The sequence below is a fragment of the Lineus longissimus genome, chromosome 12 (assembly GCF_910592395.1).
Source record: "Lineus longissimus chromosome 12, tnLinLong1.2, whole genome shotgun sequence".
NCBI lineage: Eukaryota > Metazoa > Nemertea > Pilidiophora > Heteronemertea > Lineidae > Lineus > Lineus longissimus.
Genome location: NC_088319.1, coordinates 13441149 through 13460647, shown reverse-complemented (window position 1 = coordinate 13460647; position 19499 = coordinate 13441149). Strand labels below are relative to the sequence as shown.

At 41.3% G+C, this 19499-nt stretch overlaps 4 protein-coding genes across 4 annotated transcripts; 2 read left to right on the top strand and 2 right to left on the bottom strand.

Annotated features, from left to right (window-relative positions):
* Window positions 1–14: 14 nt before the first annotated feature.
* On the top strand, window positions 15–4269 carry LOC135496915 (2-phosphoxylose phosphatase 1-like). The gene is made up of 4 exons (XM_064786501.1): window positions 15–140; window positions 405–586; window positions 840–1007; window positions 1235–4269. The coding sequence occupies exons 2-4, from the start codon at window positions 484–486 to the stop codon at window positions 2446–2448; spliced, it is 1485 nt and encodes a 494-aa protein (XP_064642571.1). The 5' UTR covers window positions 15–140; window positions 405–483; the 3' UTR covers window positions 2449–4269.
* A 968-nt stretch (window positions 4270–5237) lies between these two features.
* On the bottom strand, window positions 5238–7989 carry LOC135496926 (elongator complex protein 5-like). The gene is made up of 8 exons (XM_064786522.1): window positions 7853–7989; window positions 7270–7330; window positions 7046–7126; window positions 6605–6822; window positions 6324–6502; window positions 6074–6172; window positions 5776–5876; window positions 5238–5428 (listed from the first exon to the last, which is right to left on the bottom strand). Exons 1-8 carry the CDS (start codon window positions 7908–7910, stop codon window positions 5320–5322), a joined length of 906 nt encoding a protein of 301 aa, XP_064642592.1. The 5' UTR covers window positions 7911–7989; the 3' UTR covers window positions 5238–5319.
* Window positions 7990–8230: 241 nt separating this feature from the next.
* Window positions 8231–11891, top strand: LOC135496556 (uncharacterized). The gene is made up of 4 exons (XM_064785919.1): window positions 8231–8393; window positions 8595–9345; window positions 9650–9798; window positions 9993–11891. The coding sequence occupies exons 1-4, from the start codon at window positions 8231–8233 to the stop codon at window positions 10553–10555; spliced, it is 1626 nt and encodes a 541-aa protein (XP_064641989.1). The 3' UTR covers window positions 10556–11891.
* Window positions 11892–13036: 1145 nt separating this feature from the next.
* Window positions 13037–19372, bottom strand: LOC135496914 (ATP-dependent RNA helicase DDX19A-like). Its single transcript, XM_064786500.1, has 11 exons — window positions 19117–19372; window positions 18554–18737; window positions 18188–18326; window positions 17724–17816; window positions 17170–17272; window positions 16882–16996; window positions 16328–16505; window positions 15801–16041; window positions 15266–15428; window positions 14868–15059; window positions 13037–14752 (listed from the first exon to the last, which is right to left on the bottom strand). The coding sequence occupies exons 1-11, from the start codon at window positions 19180–19182 to the stop codon at window positions 14691–14693; spliced, it is 1536 nt and encodes a 511-aa protein (XP_064642570.1). The 5' UTR covers window positions 19183–19372; the 3' UTR covers window positions 13037–14690.
* Between the last annotated feature and the right edge of the window lie 127 nt (window positions 19373–19499).

Genomic DNA, 19499 nt, shown 5'->3' with positions numbered 1-19499 from the left:
CCGGCAATGTGGAAATGTACATCGAGGATGTAACAAATCGCTTGTTTGATTTTGCTTTTATCATCGTTTTCCTCGACTAATAATATGCATATGCATAACCGTTCGACTAGCAATATCTCATTTACATTCAGGATTATAGAGTTAGTTGATTGCATTGGATGCTTTCTGTAGATCGCTGTATTTTGATTGCAAATTTGTGACCAAATTTACAGTCGATTCACAGTACAGTAGTATACAGGGTGTATACGAAAAAACGAAAAGGACAATCTGACCACAGGTTGTGACGCGCCTATCTCTCTGTTTCGCGTGTATTACGCGCTCCCCACATGCTGGAGAGTGTGCCTATGACACAATTTAAGGGATGTCAATCATAATTTGGACTGATGCCTCTTATTATTTTTCAGTTCATCACTAACCAATATAACATTAACAAGGATGATGTTGCAACTACTGTCTGTCGCAAGCCTTTGAGGACCACACAAAATGAGGACAATAATGTGTTCATGGACATTGGCGAAGCTCACCAAGACAAGATGGCAGACTATTCTTGTTATAATTGTTTTCCTTATCATCCTAATGAATCTTAGTAAGTATATTGAAGACTAACAAAGCGAGACAACAGCTGGTTGGAGAGATAAAAATCTAAATCAATCTCAAAATGTCCTGCAGTTACACAAATCTACATCACTTACCTATAATTTATCATTATAATTATTGATCTTGGTGGCTGATAATAATAGTAGTTTCTGGTTTTCACCAAGAAAACCTAAAAAGGCATATTGTTTTCCAATTGTATGGTAACGATATTGAGTTGTTTATCTATTCACTCTCATTTGCAGTGCGGGTTTTAGTTACAAGCAACAAGTCTAGGCGGCGCTTCGTTGCAGGGAGTAGCTCCAAGTTTATCTGGGACCAAGGGTCATTGAAGGGACCAGTGCCATATGCGGTACCATCTCGACCATGGCAGTATTGTAACTCGCCCTATCTGCCTGTACATGGAGAGGAAGGTGAGAACATTCGAATTTTGAAATTCAATTTTTTGTCATTTTCAAAATCGTTCACCAAGATGAAATCAAAATGTGGTATCACTCAGCAGAAAAAATAAATAGACAATTTTCAAAACGGTCTTCTTTAGTTACTATGGTACTTGAAGATATGAAATTGGCGAATATTTTCAAGTTTATATTGTACCGGTAGAAACTTTCTATATGATTTGTATACGTTCTCTTTTCAGGCAATGTTCCCACCGGCTTTAAACTAAAGTCAGTGTACATCCTCATCAGGCATGGCGACAGAACACCAATGACCACATTTCCACAGCTCGCACGTCATAACTTCGATTGCCGTTTGAAGCCGAGCATGTTCCCGAATCATACAAATTTTCAGGGATTCGTCAATGATCTCCGGAAACAGCAGGACCAACGCCGAGCAAACGATCCATTCAAAAGTTTTCCTGTTTACCCAATGGTGAAACACTGCGATAATGCGCAATTAACGGGTCATGGTGTTGCACAACATCTTGGAATCGGGGAATACCTTGGTGAAATTTACAATGAAAAACTCGGCCTTTTAAAAGAGGATTTTAAACCTAAACAGATTCTTTTACGAAGCACAAAGTATACACGAACATATCAGAGCGCTTTAGCATTTCTCTACGGATTCTTACCGAAGTTTCAACTGTCACATTTAAAATTTGAACCAGGTATCATAACGTTTTGCAACCCGAGGTTTATCACTGGCGGTTGTAATTGTCGCTTTCATAATGTGATACACCGAAATGTACCCATGGAAGTGAAGATACTAGGGGGTGATCAGTGGACAGATGGATTCAAAGATGCATGTGATAGCTTGGGGTTGAATGTCAAGCCGCATATGGCACCTAACATCATGGACACATTAAACGGGAGATTCTGTCACGGGGCACCTTTACCATGCATTGACGGTAAACCGTGCGATGCGGATGAAATAATGAAGGGAGTATGGGATATAATTGACCGGAATGGCCGGCTTCAAATCCAGAGCGACTCCTACCAGAAATCACAACGTTTATTGATGCACCCAATGTTGAAAGAAATTGCCACTATGATGAACGACAGAATAAATTCTCCAGCAAAAAATCGGACAAAATTTGTCTTATTTTCTGGCCATGACATCACTATTACTGCACTGAATACAGCGTTAGGCGTGCACGAAGGTTTCTGGCCTCCTTACGCCTCCAGAATTGTTTTTGAACTCTACAGCTCCAAAGGATCACATGATGTCAAATACTTTATAAAGGTTCTATTTAATGGGAGGGATGTAACGAAATTTGTTCGGTTCTGTAAGGAGAAACTCCTCGGTGGGCTTTGCCCGTTTGAGCGCTTTATGGAGTTTGTCCAGGTGGAGAATCTAAAAGAAATGTTTGGGGTAGAAAAATATGCTGAGGCCTGTGCTCTTCATAAGCCATAAAGAGGGCTCTAGGCAGGAATTGTGGAGTAGAGGATCCAAAGGATTGAATTATTTTGTCGGATGAATGGGTTTTGAGATTTTTCCACTGCAGTGACGAATGCGGGAAACTGCACAGCTTTCACAGGCATCGGATTAATTTTCAAGTTGTTCGTTGGCTCGGCGATTTTTTAAACTGACCACAAAGCAGGCGAAAATGGCTAAACCAAGGCAGGAAACCACCCTAGTGGAGAACAAACCTTTTTATTTTTAAGGGTCTTTTATGGTTGAGGGCATTCCCTGTCGTTTAATTTCATCAATTATTTTTTACATCTTTTGCTAATGTTTTGTGTGCCTGATTCTGTGTGGGTATCGTACCAGTGTTTCAGCAAGAAATCTTAAGAGGCAGGGCAGGAAAGAACACAGCCTGAAAAAGTTGAGGTACAGCGCTCTGCTTTAAATGAAATAAATTAGTCACTTGTCATGCTTGTGAAAAGACTGGGTGCTGCACCCTGCTAAAATTCTTTAGCTGCAACACATTGTACTTTAAAGAGGTAATTTTCTTCATCTTCTCTAAAGTTTTAACGTGTTGTATCATCAATATGTAGTTGTTTTTTTCTGTTAAAAGTGGTTTCATAATCAGAACTGGCTCAACAATGGGGCAACAGTTTTTTTGGCTGTTGACTTGGGTGATGTGCACCAGAAACCCCAAATTGATGTTTTGAAGGTATTAAGAAAGTAGTTACGAATATGTAAGGGGATCAAAAATCTCAGAATTCATGCATGGGCAGTTGCAGATAATTATTGGTGCCATAAACACTGCCCGTAGCTGGTGCTTTCCCCTTAACAAAATACAGCAGAATTTTTCCGACTTGTTCACTGTTGGTAATTGTTTTGTTAAAAGGACCAAAAATCAGTCTGTTTTGACCCGATTGCTGTTGACCAATTTTACAACGATATACCGAACAAAACTCTAATTGTTATAACAAAGATGTGCTGGATGCTTTATTTTATCTTTTAATCTGCAGGACTGCATTTGTCCCAAGACTGTCCTTCATTAGTTTTAACTGTACTGCATGTACCAAGTAATTTGCATATCTAATTCGGTCTTATACTTTATTCTTATTGGTGCTGCATGCTGTGAGACATTAGATGGCATCATGCTATATTTTTGTCATTAAAAGCTTACTGGTATTTTCGTTTTTAAGGGATAAACATTTTCTCCCAGTTCAATTTTAAGTTCATGTTGAAAATGTGTAATGTTTTACTGGTAAATGGGATATAAACATGTTAAAAGCAAAGTTTTATCTATTCATGTATTTTAAGATATTTAAAATATTTTTGTGTGAAATAGATGAGAAGTTTTCTTGATCTTCATGTATTTTTCGAGGAGAAACAATATGATACTGATCTCGTTCTCACGTGTATATCTGGTAAAATCTTAATTGGTATGCACCACAGAAACAAGCCATTTAATCACTGCGACCTGCTATCTTAATTGCTGACAAGAAAATCTCATGTCTGCGAGGAACCCAGTAGTCGTTGGGTTTGATATTCATTTGTGGGGCACACACATTTTCCCAGGCACTCTACTGGGCAGGCTGCTCAGGAAGTTGGAAGGCCTGCCTTGCTTGCAAATAGAACTAAGATAAGATTCTCGACTAGTTCGGGAACTGATTCTCGGGGATGCAGCAAAGCAATAGTATTTTCAAACAGTTCTGTCAATTTTATAATGTGCAATGCAGAATTAGGAAAGATAAAAAATTCATATATCTCGGCCATAATCCTAACAATCAGTTATTAGAGCATTTTGAATATATGTACTAAGGGTTGTTGATTAATAAATTCTACATGTGAAATAATATTTCTTTGTTTTGTATTTTTGATATTGATTAACACTGCCTTCTCCCCCTTTCACTGTGGGTGGCATACATAGCATGTCCCCATGATATGTGCATCACATGCATAGGCTAGCATGTTCAGCCCAACTGGAGTTTAAATTCATCATCACTTTCCTACAGCCTCTCTAAATATGCCAAACGGACTCTGGAAACAATAGCCTGCTCCGAATACCATGCCCTACTTGCTGAAGCCTATCAGAGAGCCTATCAGATTGATTTGGAGATTCAAATGGACATGATTTGGTGATAATATCATTTCGACCAATATTTTACCTTAACAGCGGGCAGTAAAGATGGCAACATTTTGAAATATCATTTGCCCTTGCAGAGAAAAAAAGGAAGCAGTGTTCAGCATTACCATCAATTGAAGTGCATGGGCTGACTTCCGCAGTGCAGCAAAAGGATTGAAATGAATTTTTAACTCCTCTCAACACTCCATGGAAATGATAAAGAAATCCTACTAAGCCTGCACACCACAATTTCGGAAAGAAGATGCTGATTCGGTAGAGCGCTAAGAGGGAGCTGGCCTGTATGCCCCCCAGGGAGTTGAGCTTGAAGAAGAATGCGCAGGCCGATAGCTAGGGAAATATAATGTCAAAGTGCTCGCAATCACAACCCCCATTGTCGCATCAAGTCTCAACCTGAGGAAAGTGTGGGGGTGAGGGCGAGACAATCACAAACCCTAAGTCAAAGACCAATGGATGCCCTTGTTCTCAGATGTCAACAGGCATCGAAATGAAAGACTTCGGCAGCAACTACGCACATAAATACAACTGGAATGAAATACAGCCTCATGCACCTGTAGTCAGAAGTTCTACTTCCTGCAATTCCACAAAGTCTGAATCTGAATATTTGACAAATTATCTTTAGTCCATGCTGTTGAATAAACAATAGAGAATGTGATATTTCATTATTTATATTTATTTTTTGATGCAATGCAGCTGAGTACTTACAATATTCTATCAATGACAAGGCTACAATGCAAAGTTCAAGGTCAAATGTCAAGGTCATCATCTGGGTCCTCTTCATCAAAGTCGTCCTCCTTATCCGGATGGTAGAATATTTTTCCAGTTTCTTGTGGGTTGCCAAGCAGTTGTTCTTTCCTGAAACACAAACCCAAATCACACATATAAACAATCTCATACAGGGCGAGGAGAAAAGATGCAAATCCTATTCCTGGTTTTGCCAGTCAGAAGCTAGTCATGAGATCTTGCCAGGAGCACCAACAGGCCTATATACACATCAGCAAGCTACAGCAGAAGGTAGAAGACAGTCAGAAGTACATGCAGGCAGTAGCCTTTTAACTAAATTGATTTACATGTACATGTAGTTTTTATTGTAAGTAATTTTTTTATTAAGTAATTTTGCAGAGAATTTATTAAACGTAGAAAGTGTGTCATGTGTCATGTTTTTTGAGACACCACGTATAAAAGAGAGTAACATAGCCTACCTTTCCTCATGATGAGTGTAGGGCAGTTTGACTTGGCTCCTGGCTTCCTTTTCATCACTGGTTAGCCTCAAGTTGAATGTCAAATTGGCAGCTGGGTCAGGCTGGAATGATTTGAATACATTTATCTTTGTCACTTTTTTGTGACATGACATTGTACCTTCAAAACTACAATATATAACTTCATACCAGTCAAAGGCAGCTGCTGAAGACAACAACAATACAGTAATAGAGTATAAAGTGTCAGATGAAGTCTAACTGAAAGAAAAAAGAACAATTCAGTTAGTCGTCCAAATCCTACCTCTTTACTTTCAGTGGCTAATTTTTCCACTGCTATCACCATGGACGCCTCCTGGCTGTGGGAAAGCTGACAACTGGCATCTAAGGAGAAGTATTCTTTCTGAAAGATGGATAACACATCCTGAATGAAGAGTTTTAGTAAACTTCCAAAACCCTGTGGTAGTGAAAGGGCCACAAAAATCTGAGCTCATCAAAAGAAAATTGAGTGGCAAACACTGTAACCGGAGCCACTATTCATCAACAGAACACACCTTTTTCGTTATTTTTCCAGAACCCTTCTTTTGCGTCACATGGCAGGTCCCTGTGAAGTTCGAATGCTCCGGCTGACCAACATTAAGAATTGTAGTAGCTGTATGCTCAAGCAGTGCAAGAATTGAAGAATCGTGGAGGTCGCGATGGACAAGGCCAACCAGGTGCTTTACAGTTATACCTGAAATATGAATTTTGGATATTATTGTATGTTCCCCAAGGTCCTTCAGGGTCCAAAACAGGTGGTTGACAGAAGAAAATGCCCGATACAAAATCATAATACCTTTCTTTACATTCCTGTATGCCAATGAATTGATGGTCTGACAAGTATACTGTGCTGTCCTGTGAAGTAGAAGAGGGCTTAGAGAATCGAAGACGATAGCGACCGTCTCTACGCCAGGACCGATCCTCTTTGACACAAGGGCCATAAGGTCGGTGTCCAAGTTCAACGTTCCTCCATTCCAGCCATGGGCATCACTGCAGAGGTCATGGGTCACAATCCTGGGGGAAAAACACGATTTAAGTAATGTACAGCTTTACTGAATCGACCAAGTAGTTTTAGGTCACACCAATCTAAATGAAACATGACAGGTATTTCATTCTAAATTCCGAATTCATTTATCAAGAATTGAAAATACTGTTCTAGATGCCAGTCTCAACTGCTGGGATGACCAGATAAATGACTCAATAAACAAGTCTCATCTCTCCTCAACACCAATCTTACCTCGATTGTACGCATTGTTCAAGGCGACCAATTATCGCTTCTGGAGGAATATCATAGCCGATATAATGAACCTCATCCACCCTGAAAGCAATATAGTCATAGATAAAGAACTGACTCTTTGTGTTGATGATTTCTGGCTAATTTGGATTATATTTTCTCTCTCCAACTCTAGGTTTACTATTAAGTCGCCAGTAATTATCAAGAAAGATTGCTCTCACACACACCTTGAAGCCAGCTGCTGGATGAATGCTTTCAACAAGCCTCGACCAGAAAGGTGGATAGAATCTGAAAACAAAACACATTCAAAAGTAAACCCTTCCTCATTAATGCTTTTCTGATGAACTTGGCTTAAAAATATAATTTGTCATTAGCAAGAGCGACTGTAAGACCGTAAGAATGACATCTTGGCGACACAGTACGGATTGATAATGAATTATGAAATCAACAACCTTGAACTAGAAATTTTGTGGCACACCCAGTACACTCATTATCTGGCAAAGGCAAAGCAAAGGCCCGTTTCAAAGGGCCTATGCATTGGTGCCAATCGACAGGAAACACACCCGACGGTGACTTTAGGACTAGGCCAGGCAGGGGTAGACAGGGTGTGCTACTCTATGTCACCAATCAATTGGGAGAGGGCTATCGAGTTGAGCTCTTCTTATTTTCACGTGCCTGTGAGGGATTGAATATAGACAGTTGGTACCATTGCTGATTGCACTGGCCACTGCAGCATTGCTGCATTGGCATGACAAGTTGGCACTGAAGTGTAAACTGTGCGCGAGGCTCGCCTGTAGGGCCTATTCATACCTTCCACAAGAAGTATTCTAAAGTCTTCTTTACTGTTAACTAATTCAGTTAGCATCATAAACAGTTAAAATAAGCCGTGGTATTTGGCAGAAATTTAAAAAAAATTGGCAAAATTTCACAAATTTCTACCGGAAGCACGTGTGTTTGTTTACAAAAATCGTTCCATCACGGGCCTGACGGGGTGAATGGAAATAATTTTTCCAAAATTTCACTCAATTTCATTACCTAATAAATTTACATCATTTATGTTTTTTTCATAATTTAAAATAAACGTGATAAAGGTTAACTTCGACTTCCTATTTCAGTTGCTGGTGGACCTTTACTGTCCAATTAAAACGGAGCAAAAATTTTGTTACCTCGGTGAAAAACGTAAACAACATGGCCGACTCTGGTCGCGCTGGTGCTGTTACTGGCATCAGACAAAAGTACAATTCTGGTCGTCAGACAGTCGGCACACGGCCTGGTGCGGCTCCTACAACATCCAAGGGTAATCAACCGAAAGCTGGTGCCTCTATCTCAACAAATTACAAGGAATTCGCCGGTATATTGACTTATTGAGTGACAAATAAATAGGCCTAGAAGAATTTGTTTGTCCCAAGTCCGAGTCCTCTACTGACTAAGTCACTAAGTGACTTCGTCTAGTACTAGGCCTAGGGCCTAGGCCTACTGCCTCTCTCTCCCAGTCCTGTCGACACAGGAAGTATTTCATGGATCAATTTTGAGTTGGTTCTTTCTGTTTCAGGCAAGGATGAGTATGGTTATATCAAGAACAGGTCAAGTGAAGCTGGTCAGCCTGCAGTCGACATCCCAGAGCGCCCTAAGACAGGTCATGGGCGTCATCGGGGGCATCCTCAACCAGCAGGTCAAGGAGTTGGACATGTGACCCAATCATTGGGGACTAAGCCAGTGCCACAACAACGGTCTCAGGCTACTGGGGCCGTTGGTGTTGGCACCAAGCAAAATGTCCCAGCCAGGGCATCACAATATGTTGGGCAGAGAGCTGCCCCTCAGCCATCACCTCGGACGAACCTACAATCAAAAGCAAACATTCTTACACTAACAAACAATCGCTCTACTTCCAATTCAAATGCTGCTGTAAATGTTTCACAAAAGACTTTGTCAGCTTCTCAATCTGCTGCCCCAGCGTCACAAGCAGTGCCTTCAAGACGTATGTCACAAGACAGCGTGGTTAGTACAGCTTCTATGTCATCTGGACCCCAGGTCCCCAGCAACGTCCAGGAGCAATCCTGGGATATGATGGAGGCCCGCATGAGCACTAATCAAGTTGTGGAGGCTGATACAGAAATGGATGGAAGACCAAGGACAAGTCGTGGGAGACGTCGCCGACCTGAAGCACCAGCTGTAGCTGAAGCCCAGGTCGAGCCACCTGCTCCGCCAGCGTTTACTGCTGATATTCCGGAGCGCCCAAAAACTAGCCATGGACGAAGAGGGAGACAAGAGGCACAGAGCATGGAGTTTCAAGAGTCAGTTGGGTGGGTAAAATATATGATATCTCGTGCTACTTTTGATTAAGTTTAAGCCCTTGATTGTGGCCTTCAGCTTCCTTGACTGTGTTAAGAGAGTCTGTTCATTAGTGTATCTTTTTGGAAAGTCTTCCACTCCTTTCAACAGCACCTTATACACTGTCTTGTTCACAGGATGTGTTTAAATTCTTGTCTGAACTGTGCGACTCGGTTGACCATGGAGACTATGTCATCAGTCCTATCTTTGACACAACTAATGCTCTTTCTTCTGGCTTCCGGTATTCAAATAAGGACTCAACTTTGCCAATTTCAGTCCTCATGATCACAGTTCATTAGCTCAAGATGTCAGTCAGCCGATCGGCCCGTCGCCTCCTCCCTACCCACCTCCAGCCAAACGACAGAATTCAGCTAACAGGCACCCCAGCTTGGCCTCGAGGAAGTCTTCCATAGATGCAACCCCAGGTATGCAACCCAAAATTGATGGAGGTCTGTCGAATGAGACTATAGTAAAAGCTGTGGTCCCTGAGTGTCTATGCCAGGGCAATAAAAAATCTTGCAGAGGCGAGCAGTAGCCTATTTGGACTCCATTCCTCAAGCATCACCCAACCATTGTGTAAATGTTGCTTAATCATCAACAATTTTTTCTTTGTTTACAGCTGATATTGTCCAACAATTACCTGATGTCCGACCTACCTCTGCTGCGCTCCAGAGATACAAGCGCCTCCCTAGTATCGGGGACAAGACGGCCAGTGATAACCTAACTGGTGTAACACAACCTTTGAGAAAGATGTCCCTTGAACAAACGCCAGGCCAGGTGCCGCAAGTCACCGCAGTGAAAAAGGAACTGCACCGTCATTATACCCCGCCGCAAGTTCTTACAATTGCCGATATGGATCAGAGCAATGAACTTATTCCAGTTTCCATCCAAGCTGTTGTTGAACCCGCTACATCACCGTTGCCCGGGGAACCCATGGAAGGAGAACGCAGGGTGCTCTTGGCGATACGCTTGCCAAGCGGTGAACGCCTACAGCGCTATTTTCATATTTCGGACACACTAGGTGTAGTGCTGAAGTTTGCTGAACAAATCGCAGAGAAAAAGTTCACTGGTTATTCGTTTGTGTGCTCAGTTCCGAGGAAGGTGTTCAATGATATGGAGCAAGAAATTAAGGACACTGGTCTGCAAGATAGGACAGTTTTATTACTGCAGGCACCAGATTAGGTTCAATTTGTGATTTGTTTCTTCTGCTGTGTAATATATTTTGTTGTTTGCGGATTGCTGTGATGCTAAGGAGAAAGAAGAGAATCTTCTTTTGGGTGGTACCCCCAACCACAAGGACAGGCCAGTAGGCTTAAAGGAGAAATAACACGAGTAGCGAAATCTCTTTACCATGTAAAACAGTAGTGGCAAAACATGATGCACCAAATTGCAGCTCTGACCTTTTGACCCTTGGAGCTGAATCTCGGAGACATATGAAATATTTCAAGTGTTAATTTTATCCAGGCTGTAGATCTTTTAAGGGGCCAAATCATATGCATTATAGCACTTCAGTACTTTCAATTTAGTACAATTTCAATTATTCTATATTTCGAAGCAAAGCTAAATTATTTTTAAAGAATTATTTTACTGACTGTATTTTAGTGTAAATATGTATGAGATTAGTGTTGTAGACTACATGTATGTCTAATGTTGTTAAGTTTACGTTACCAATTTACCTGCAGACAAGTGATATTTTGTTGCACAAAGCGGCGAATCTAATCATAGATTGCAGTTATTTAAATGGCGTTTTAATGCAAGTGCCAGCTCTGGCTTGTATGAAATTGCGTAAACGTTGTTCTGTGAATGTTTTTCAAATTGTTTAAAAGGTGTTGAAGAAAATATCTAACCGGAGTGGGAACTTTGATGCTAGGCATTTTCGTTATAATAGAGAGTGCCTTGAATTGATGTTCAGATTTTTATACAGTTCCACATCTGTAGCTATAAGGTAAATAGCTAGTGTACAACTGATCATATAAACTAAAAGGGGATTAGCCAGAATTACTACTGGGTCTTACATATGTAGCAAAAACTTATACTTCAAGAAATAATTGGAATTGGCATAAAACATCAAGTTATACATCTAAAGTCTCATGTTTCTGCCTAAAAAATGGCCACTTTTTGGTGCAAAAGACCAATGGTCTGCACAAACATGATGAAATTAAGATGAAATCAGCACGAATTTATGAAAGATTGAAAGCAAGGTGTCTCCCAAATGATGCTATTGAGAGACCTGTATAGATATTTTGGATGTAGAAGTCCACTGGTGTATCAAAGACGGTTCAACAGTAACCATTATACCTCCTAACCTCCTTTTTTGCTTCGATAAAACATTGTAATAATCCACCTACCCCAGTCCATAACTGTTTTTGTATGTAAAGGGGATGTTGAAATTGTTGAAACCCTATTCTTTTGTACTCCAGAATCTACATCAGTGTAAAGACTGCTTAATTTGACCACATTCCACCATCCTTGTAAACAATGTACATTCCATTGAAAGTAAAATAAATTATTTACTGTTACCCAATCCTGTGTCAGTTTCCAATTTATCCGAGAATTGCAGGTATTCGAGTACAGAGTGGTGTGCAAGACTGTTATTGCAATGTGTCTACAGGGTTGATTCAGGAATCTCTGCGGCCCACACACAACCAGTTGTATGATCCATTTGCAAATCGAGTCCACATGAGGACTCTCAGTCAACTCAATTGAACCATCGCCACAACACGCTTAGTGTGTTATCAGTGGAGAGGGGGAGGGGGTTGTTAGTCAGTCGATTGGGAGGCTATTGAGCTCTTAATTTCACGTGTCTGTGGTTGAACATGCTGAATCTACTAAATCCCAACTGAGTTGACATTGCTGGTTATTGCTGAGCGGAACTGAAATGACTTTGGAGTCGAGTGTCCAGGCGCTTAGGCAGACATTGTGGGGCTAAGAGCTGACTTCATACAATAACAAGCATTGAAACCATTTACAATTAGAACTGTCAGTGGAGTCTGCTGGCAGACTCTGGAGTCTCTGTTGAACCATAGCCACAAAACACGTAGTGTGTTGTCAGTGGAGAGGGGAAGGGGGTTGTTAGTCAGTCGATGGGGCGGCTAGCTGTCAGTGGAGTCTGCTGGTAGACTGGAATCTTTGCAAGCCATGAACCCACACAGTATGGTTACATTGTACAAAATATCCAGCTATCTGCACACAAGCGCCAATCCACACTTCCATGAGCTTCTACTATTGGATCTGTTATGTTTTTGCTAAAAACTTATGAAACTCCACACTGCACACCTTCAGTATCCTCAATACAGAAGTATACATGTATTGACAGCTCGATTTCTCAAAACTTTTAGGACAAGATGACACCTAGCAATGGTCAGCACCATTATCTCTGCAATAGATTGGAAAAGCTCTGGTCACCTCAGTGGTTCCAACTACATGTAGTTCTAGCTATACTAAAAGTCCCCTGCCAAATTCACTTTGTAGTTGGTGGAACTAATCTCATGTGGTGTGTCCTGGATGCATCTTTGAATGAAAGTTGGGATCGAGAAAATCAGTTTGAATGGAGAGTTGACCAATAAGCATGATAAGTGAGCTAGAATTTCGTATCTACCAAGGTGACACCCAAGCTCCTTGCCTTTATTTATTACAGACTGAGAAACCAAGGCAACAAATTCATTTTTCAAGGTATAACAACTTTATTCATTAGGGAACACTAAAGATGAATTCATTCAGAAATTTACATGTTTTATGGCCTGAGTAAAAGAAGTCAATATTCGAAAGGGAGCCACAAAACTTTTTAGCCAAGTGACTGTCACTTTTAGCCAAATTGAGTCAGCTCTAGCCATTGCCGATTGTTTGTCCATCTTGGGGCTGACCCAGCCCACAGTACATGCAGTAGCAACTACGTGTGATAGCGCGGCCGCCCGCAAATATGATAAAGTTGGACTGACCATGGAGATATTTATACCTCCATGGACTGACTAACGATAGTTCCCTGGTGCATTTGGTGTGGAAGTGGATCTTTTTGGTAGACTTTGATCAATTTTCGCACAACACTTACTCTCTCGCCAAATCATGACAATTCAAATTGAATTCGAAAATTTTTTAGCCAGACATTGTTTTACATTCGCCACTCATGTGCAGCATTCACAAGTGGGGAAAATGTGAACGGGCGCACCAACCCTGCGGACACATGTATGCTGTAAAGATTTTTCCATAAATACATGGGATAATTAGTGCGGTAACCCTCATCCCAACAAGGGCCACTGTTCTTAGCTGAACTGTCCACCTTTCTGAGCTGAACAGACCTTATTGCACCATGATCATGATAAGAAAGACATGCAACCACATCAATATGACCACATCTAATATCTCTCCTCCCAAAGGATGAACACATTTTTCTTTACAATAGAAAAGTGGAGTACAAGTACATTACTTTTTCACACGTATATAGATCATAATTATTAAAATATTGGACTTTGAAAACAAATATCCACAATTTGACCTTTGTCTGTTTCTTGGAGGGGGGATAGGTTCACTCAACCAATCTGAAGTGAATTGAGAAAAAGCTCCAATTATGAAAGAAAACAGCACACTCGCAATTTAACATTGCACTGCAGCAAGACAGACTGGGTCTGGCTTGAAGATGCTCCCTGTCAACGCATGCCTGCAGAAGAGGCTTTATGAAATCAACATGGACACTGATGAGCATACCCCTTCTTTTGGATTAACCCCCCACTCTCCCAGCCGGCTACTTCATGATGAAAGCACATATATACAGTCACACCAGCCAAAACCTGGTGGCAAACTGCCCAAAAGCTAGCGTAGCACAATGAATATTTTTCAATTTCACTTCTATGATTTTGAATTCTGAACTGTTAATGGCAATCGCTAAAGTACAAAATGGTTTTAACCATTTCACGAGTCCAATATTGCCAAGGAGCAGAACCATCCTTTAGTTTACCAAGCATTGAACTATTCGATTATTCCAGTCCAACACATTTTTATCTTAAGCTTTTTGTAGGACAAATATACAGCTGGCTGAGGAAAAAAGGTCCGGTGGCAGTCCGCTATCCAGGATATCCAGTTGGTGTCACATTGGACTCTTATGTAGGTCCATACCAAGTACTTGCTTGGCGAATAATTTTTCACATTTCCATGCGGCAACAGAATACTTATACTCTTAATAATAGTCCTTGGGTAGAAATATGCAGCCCTGCCGTCGGCAAACGTATTTTGTATTTTCCTAAAACAAGCTCTGCCTCAGTACTGAACGCCAGTGTCTTTAAGCCAGCATTACTCCGATCACAACATTTGACGAATATAAATTCTATGGTGCCAAAGCCTGGATTTGATCCACATCGTCACTGTCAAGGTGGTTAATTTTTCGTCCTGAAATGAAAGAAAACATGAAGCTATAACAATTTATACGTAACACCTTGGAATTTACTGTACTTTGCTTCTACCAAGGGAAATAGGGCAAATTGCAAGCCGACTGCCTTCTTACCAAAGTGCTCCTCTATAGCTTTGAGGTTGGCCATTGATCGGCGTCCGTCCACCATGTTGATTGCCAGGCCGTTCTTGCCAAACCGACCCGTCCGGCCAATACGATGCAGATATGTTTCGAAGTCCGCTTTATAGAACTGGTCAACGGGAAGATCGAAGTTTACTACGACTGTGACCTGCTCGATGTCAATACCTGAAATTTGGAAGACATGTTTGTAACATTGATATTTGGTGCTTTACGAAGACGGTAGCGATTGCAGCAATTACACTCATTTTCGTGGCCGTAATTCGGCCTTTGGCTGAAAAAGCACGAGGACAGCATGTGAACCCAGCCAGTTTTACCTGCCCTGGGGTACACACACTGCTACAGAGGATCGGTGAAGAATAACAGTTGCTTACCTCTAGATGACACATTGGTCGTAATCAGCACCTTCTCTTTGCCCTCACGGAAACGACTGATCACAGCTGCTCGCTGCTCAACAGCAAGTTCGCCACTAAGGAGTGCCACCGAGTGGCCTTCTTCCACCATCTTCGTTGCCAACCAATTGGCTTTCTTCTTTGTCTGCAAGTGGAAGAGTACAACAGGCTTAGGAAAGAGTCAACATCAGGCCACAGGACCACTGAAAGAAGGACTATATGCAAAACTAAGGGCAGCGCAAGTCAGGTTGGTACTATTGTAGAGTTAAAAGCTGATCATGGTGCCCTAAATGATCTGGCATAGCTTCCGCACAGAAAGGAAGCAGCCAGCCAGATGAACAGACCAAACAAGGACTTCGTTTACAGAGAGAGAGGTGGCTGGCCATTACTTGGAGAGGTTGCAGCTGATTCCACAGGGGACTGATCATGTTGATACAGCCAAGAACTATTGATGGTGTCAGAGATAGCTGTACCGATGACGACAACATACAAAATCATTTAACAAACAGGTACTCACATGACAAAATATCATAGCTTGTCCTATTGATAACACACCATAGATATTGGATAATGCCTCGAACTTTTCTTGGTCATCTTGGCACGTGATATAGACCTGTTTAATGTTGTCTAAACTCTCTTCTTCTCGACGAAGACTTATCGTGACAGGATTGGGAATAATCGACTGAGCAAACTTCATCACCTCGCCTTCATAAGTTGCAGAAAACAACAACATCTGACAGTTTCTCTTGTCTAGTTGTCTGAAATACAACAATTTTGATACGAGTATGTTTACATATCCTCAATCCCAATTTATCAGAATTGACTCTAAGCAGCAGAATGAGGAACTTGGGCCAGTTTTTTCTTCAGAACATGAGGAATCGCGAAGCACCATGCTACAGTGGAAGAGCGTGCAACTTGCGATTGGAAAGTTGTAGCTTTGAGACTACAGAATGACTTCTGAAAAAGCCTGGGGAACGAATGTTAAGGCTCCGAGACAGTACAGTTGTACAGGAGTTACTCTGACACTGATGGACGCTAACTTACTTCTGCAGTCTTATGGATTGATCTTTATGGCCTTGCGTGGCTATCATCACGTCTGCTTCATCTAGCACAAAAACAGTGATTTTCTTCAAGTCTATTACTTTGAATTTTAAACACCAATCTAGCACCGTTCCAGGAGTACCGATGATGATGTGATATGGCGCTAAACCACCTCTTGTAGCTAGAAGACAAAGTATAACAGTTAGGAATTGTGACAGAATAATACTCAATAGCCCCATTAGTGCAGTGTTTTCCATAAGGTCATTTATCAGGGAGCCCCAGCCTACCCTGGCAGCCTATCACCCTACTTCGGAACCAGACACCTTACCTTGGGGGCCACCCTACCTTAAATTGCTGGCCACCATACCTTGTGTTGCACACTGGCAAAACTCCTCTTATATATTTTAAGGGTACAGCCATACCACGAGGAAACCCTGTTGAGGACCCTGTTAGTGACCCCACAAATACCTTTCCAGGCCTTGTGACTTAAAATTCCACATTCTACATCTGCAAGGTGGAGACAATGAATCAGGGTGTTGCTGAAAACATTTTCTCACCTTTTTGTCCCCTTACGGCTTGGCCAATTTTGACATCAGGCATAAACCTTCCCATCCTCTCCACCACTTCACTACTCTGTAAAGCTAATTCATATGTCGGCGACAGACACAGGCACTGGAAGAAATAAGACACCTCATTGTTTTAAACTTTGGACATAGATCCTGATGGCCTAACAAACAAACCTTATGTAAGATGTACACACAATACTGAGCATTAACTGCGTTTTTCTATACTATTATCAAATAGATTTTATCCTTTTTAGTTCTCAGGCCGGAACTAAAGCCTACCTGTGGATAATTTTTTGTTGGGTCAACCCGACTCAACATGGTCAAAACAAATGCAGCTGTTTTTCCTGTACCACTCTGTGACTGTGCTATCATATTCATTGGACTGAAATAGTAAGTCAAAACATTTTTCAAAACATGCCCCATCTCATCCAAAATAATAGACATCGTACTTGTTCTTGTAATCAGATTTTTCATTTTGTTGGCAAGTCATGCATCAAATTCAAATGACCAGCCTGCATACAGTAGAAGAACCTCTCTACAACTGAGGCTCGAGGGGTTGACAAAGGCTTTCCTTGATTGAGAGGTGTCCTGATTACCGAGGTCAAATTCAATGAAAAAGACCAATGTTAGACCAATGGGGTGTACTTATATAGAGAGGGTGTCCTTTTTATTGGGGTGTCTGCTAAGGGAGGTTCTTCACATATGGCTTTTAAAAATCAACTATGATCAGTAATCAGTAGATTTCATCCTCAAGTACATATACACTTGTTCACCATTACAGTTAGATTTCTTGAGAAGACTTTAAAAAATTGAAAATAATTGTCGATACTCACGGATCACAGAGTAAAGTGGGCAAGGCAGTCTCCTGAATTTTGGAAGGGGCATTGAATCCCATGTCGTAGACACCTTTCAGTAATTCTGGTTTGCTGGAGATAAAATGATAAAACTTATCACAGGAATATAATTAGCCCCAACCCGGATGATCCCTCATTCCCTGTTTCACTGGTCACAAGACTCGATCATTTGTTTGTCTTTGTCAAGTGGTTACAGGTATAGAGATCTTACCAGAATCACCTTGGAAAGCTATTCTTAGGGTAAAATAATAGCACTATTATTGAAGTGAGCCAATCTACAATCTGAAGGTTTAGAGAGGCAACTTGGGGACAAGATTGATCAATGGAAGTGGTCCCCCGATTTGAAAAAGATATATTACATATCGCTCGATGTACTTTTATTTTCCACTTCCAATCTCAAACGTTGAAAAAGTCCCAAGAATCCAAAGTCCAGTAAAACTTACAGTTTTAACTCCTCAAATGACTTTGCCGAATAAAGCGGTGACAGTGGGTCTTTCTGCTGGGCTGTTAGATCTGCTTTTGTCGTGACCAATTTGGAACGGACTAACTTTCTCAAAAGGGAAGCATCAGCAGGTGACAATTCTGAAAGGGAGAGATGGTACTGTAAAGAAGACAGACTCAATCTTCTTACTCACAATGCATCACAACAGCAGTGTTCCCCACAAGGCCATGTGTCATGGCCTTCCATCCTAAAGCTTAACACCCTACCTTGCGTTAGAATTTCGTGGAGGGCAAATGTTAACGTATCTATTGATCAGGCAGAACCTATATAGCCAACCTTTTATTTTGCAAATGTTTCAGTCACAAACCTTTTTCTTCTCCCTCAGCTGTTGTTCCGACACGGGCTATAGCAGCCTGAGCAGCATCACCACCACCAGATGTCGCTTGACCATTGGCATTGGAAGATGGTGGCATTGTAATCTGGACTTGATTCTCTCCCGCACTGGCACTGCCACTGGCAGTACCAGTCTTGTCAAGTTTCAGTTCTTCCATCTGAAAATATAAAGTAATGTCAAATCTGGCGTGACCAAAGTCGTCCCCCTAACTCAGACTAATCTCCCTGAATAAATGGCGAAAAAATGATGTAGACCTAGTTTGATCGCATTGAACTATAAATCCATTGAATTTGAAGAACAAGGACACTTATTTCGTCAATTGATGACCTTTTTTTGGGCCATGATCGGGGACTGTAAACTCGTTCCCACCATACATACATAGTAATAGTATGTAGAGCCTAGGCCTAGTGTATTATCGTAGTGTACAATACACAAATGGTGTATTCGCGTGCATCGAATGCACCAAATGACTAATAATTTTACTTTTTAGGCCTTGATCATACAGTAGATAAGGTAGATATCAGGAAAACACACACCTTCGAGAACAATTTACTCTCCTGTTCGTTGACAGCGAGTGCCCAATCATCATCTGCTGCAGCCATTTTGCGTTGTTATGAGTGTTTTAGGGAATGATTCAGTGGATTCACCGAATTTCGAAACCAAAAATCGGAACTGTGCAAGGCGAAATGACCATACTTCGAAATACTGCTTGTGGCATGTTGGCTGATCATACTTGGTCCCCCAATTCTGTGGTGAGACCTCGTTTTGGGATTTGTCGTAAATACGTCACTGAGGCTGAATTCTATTAATAGATGGGGATGACCACCGCGTACATCAGCTGCGCATTATGTGCATAGTGTATGGGTGGTGTAAAGTGAAAGATAGTCCCTCAAATCATAGAGTCCTTCACAAATATCTT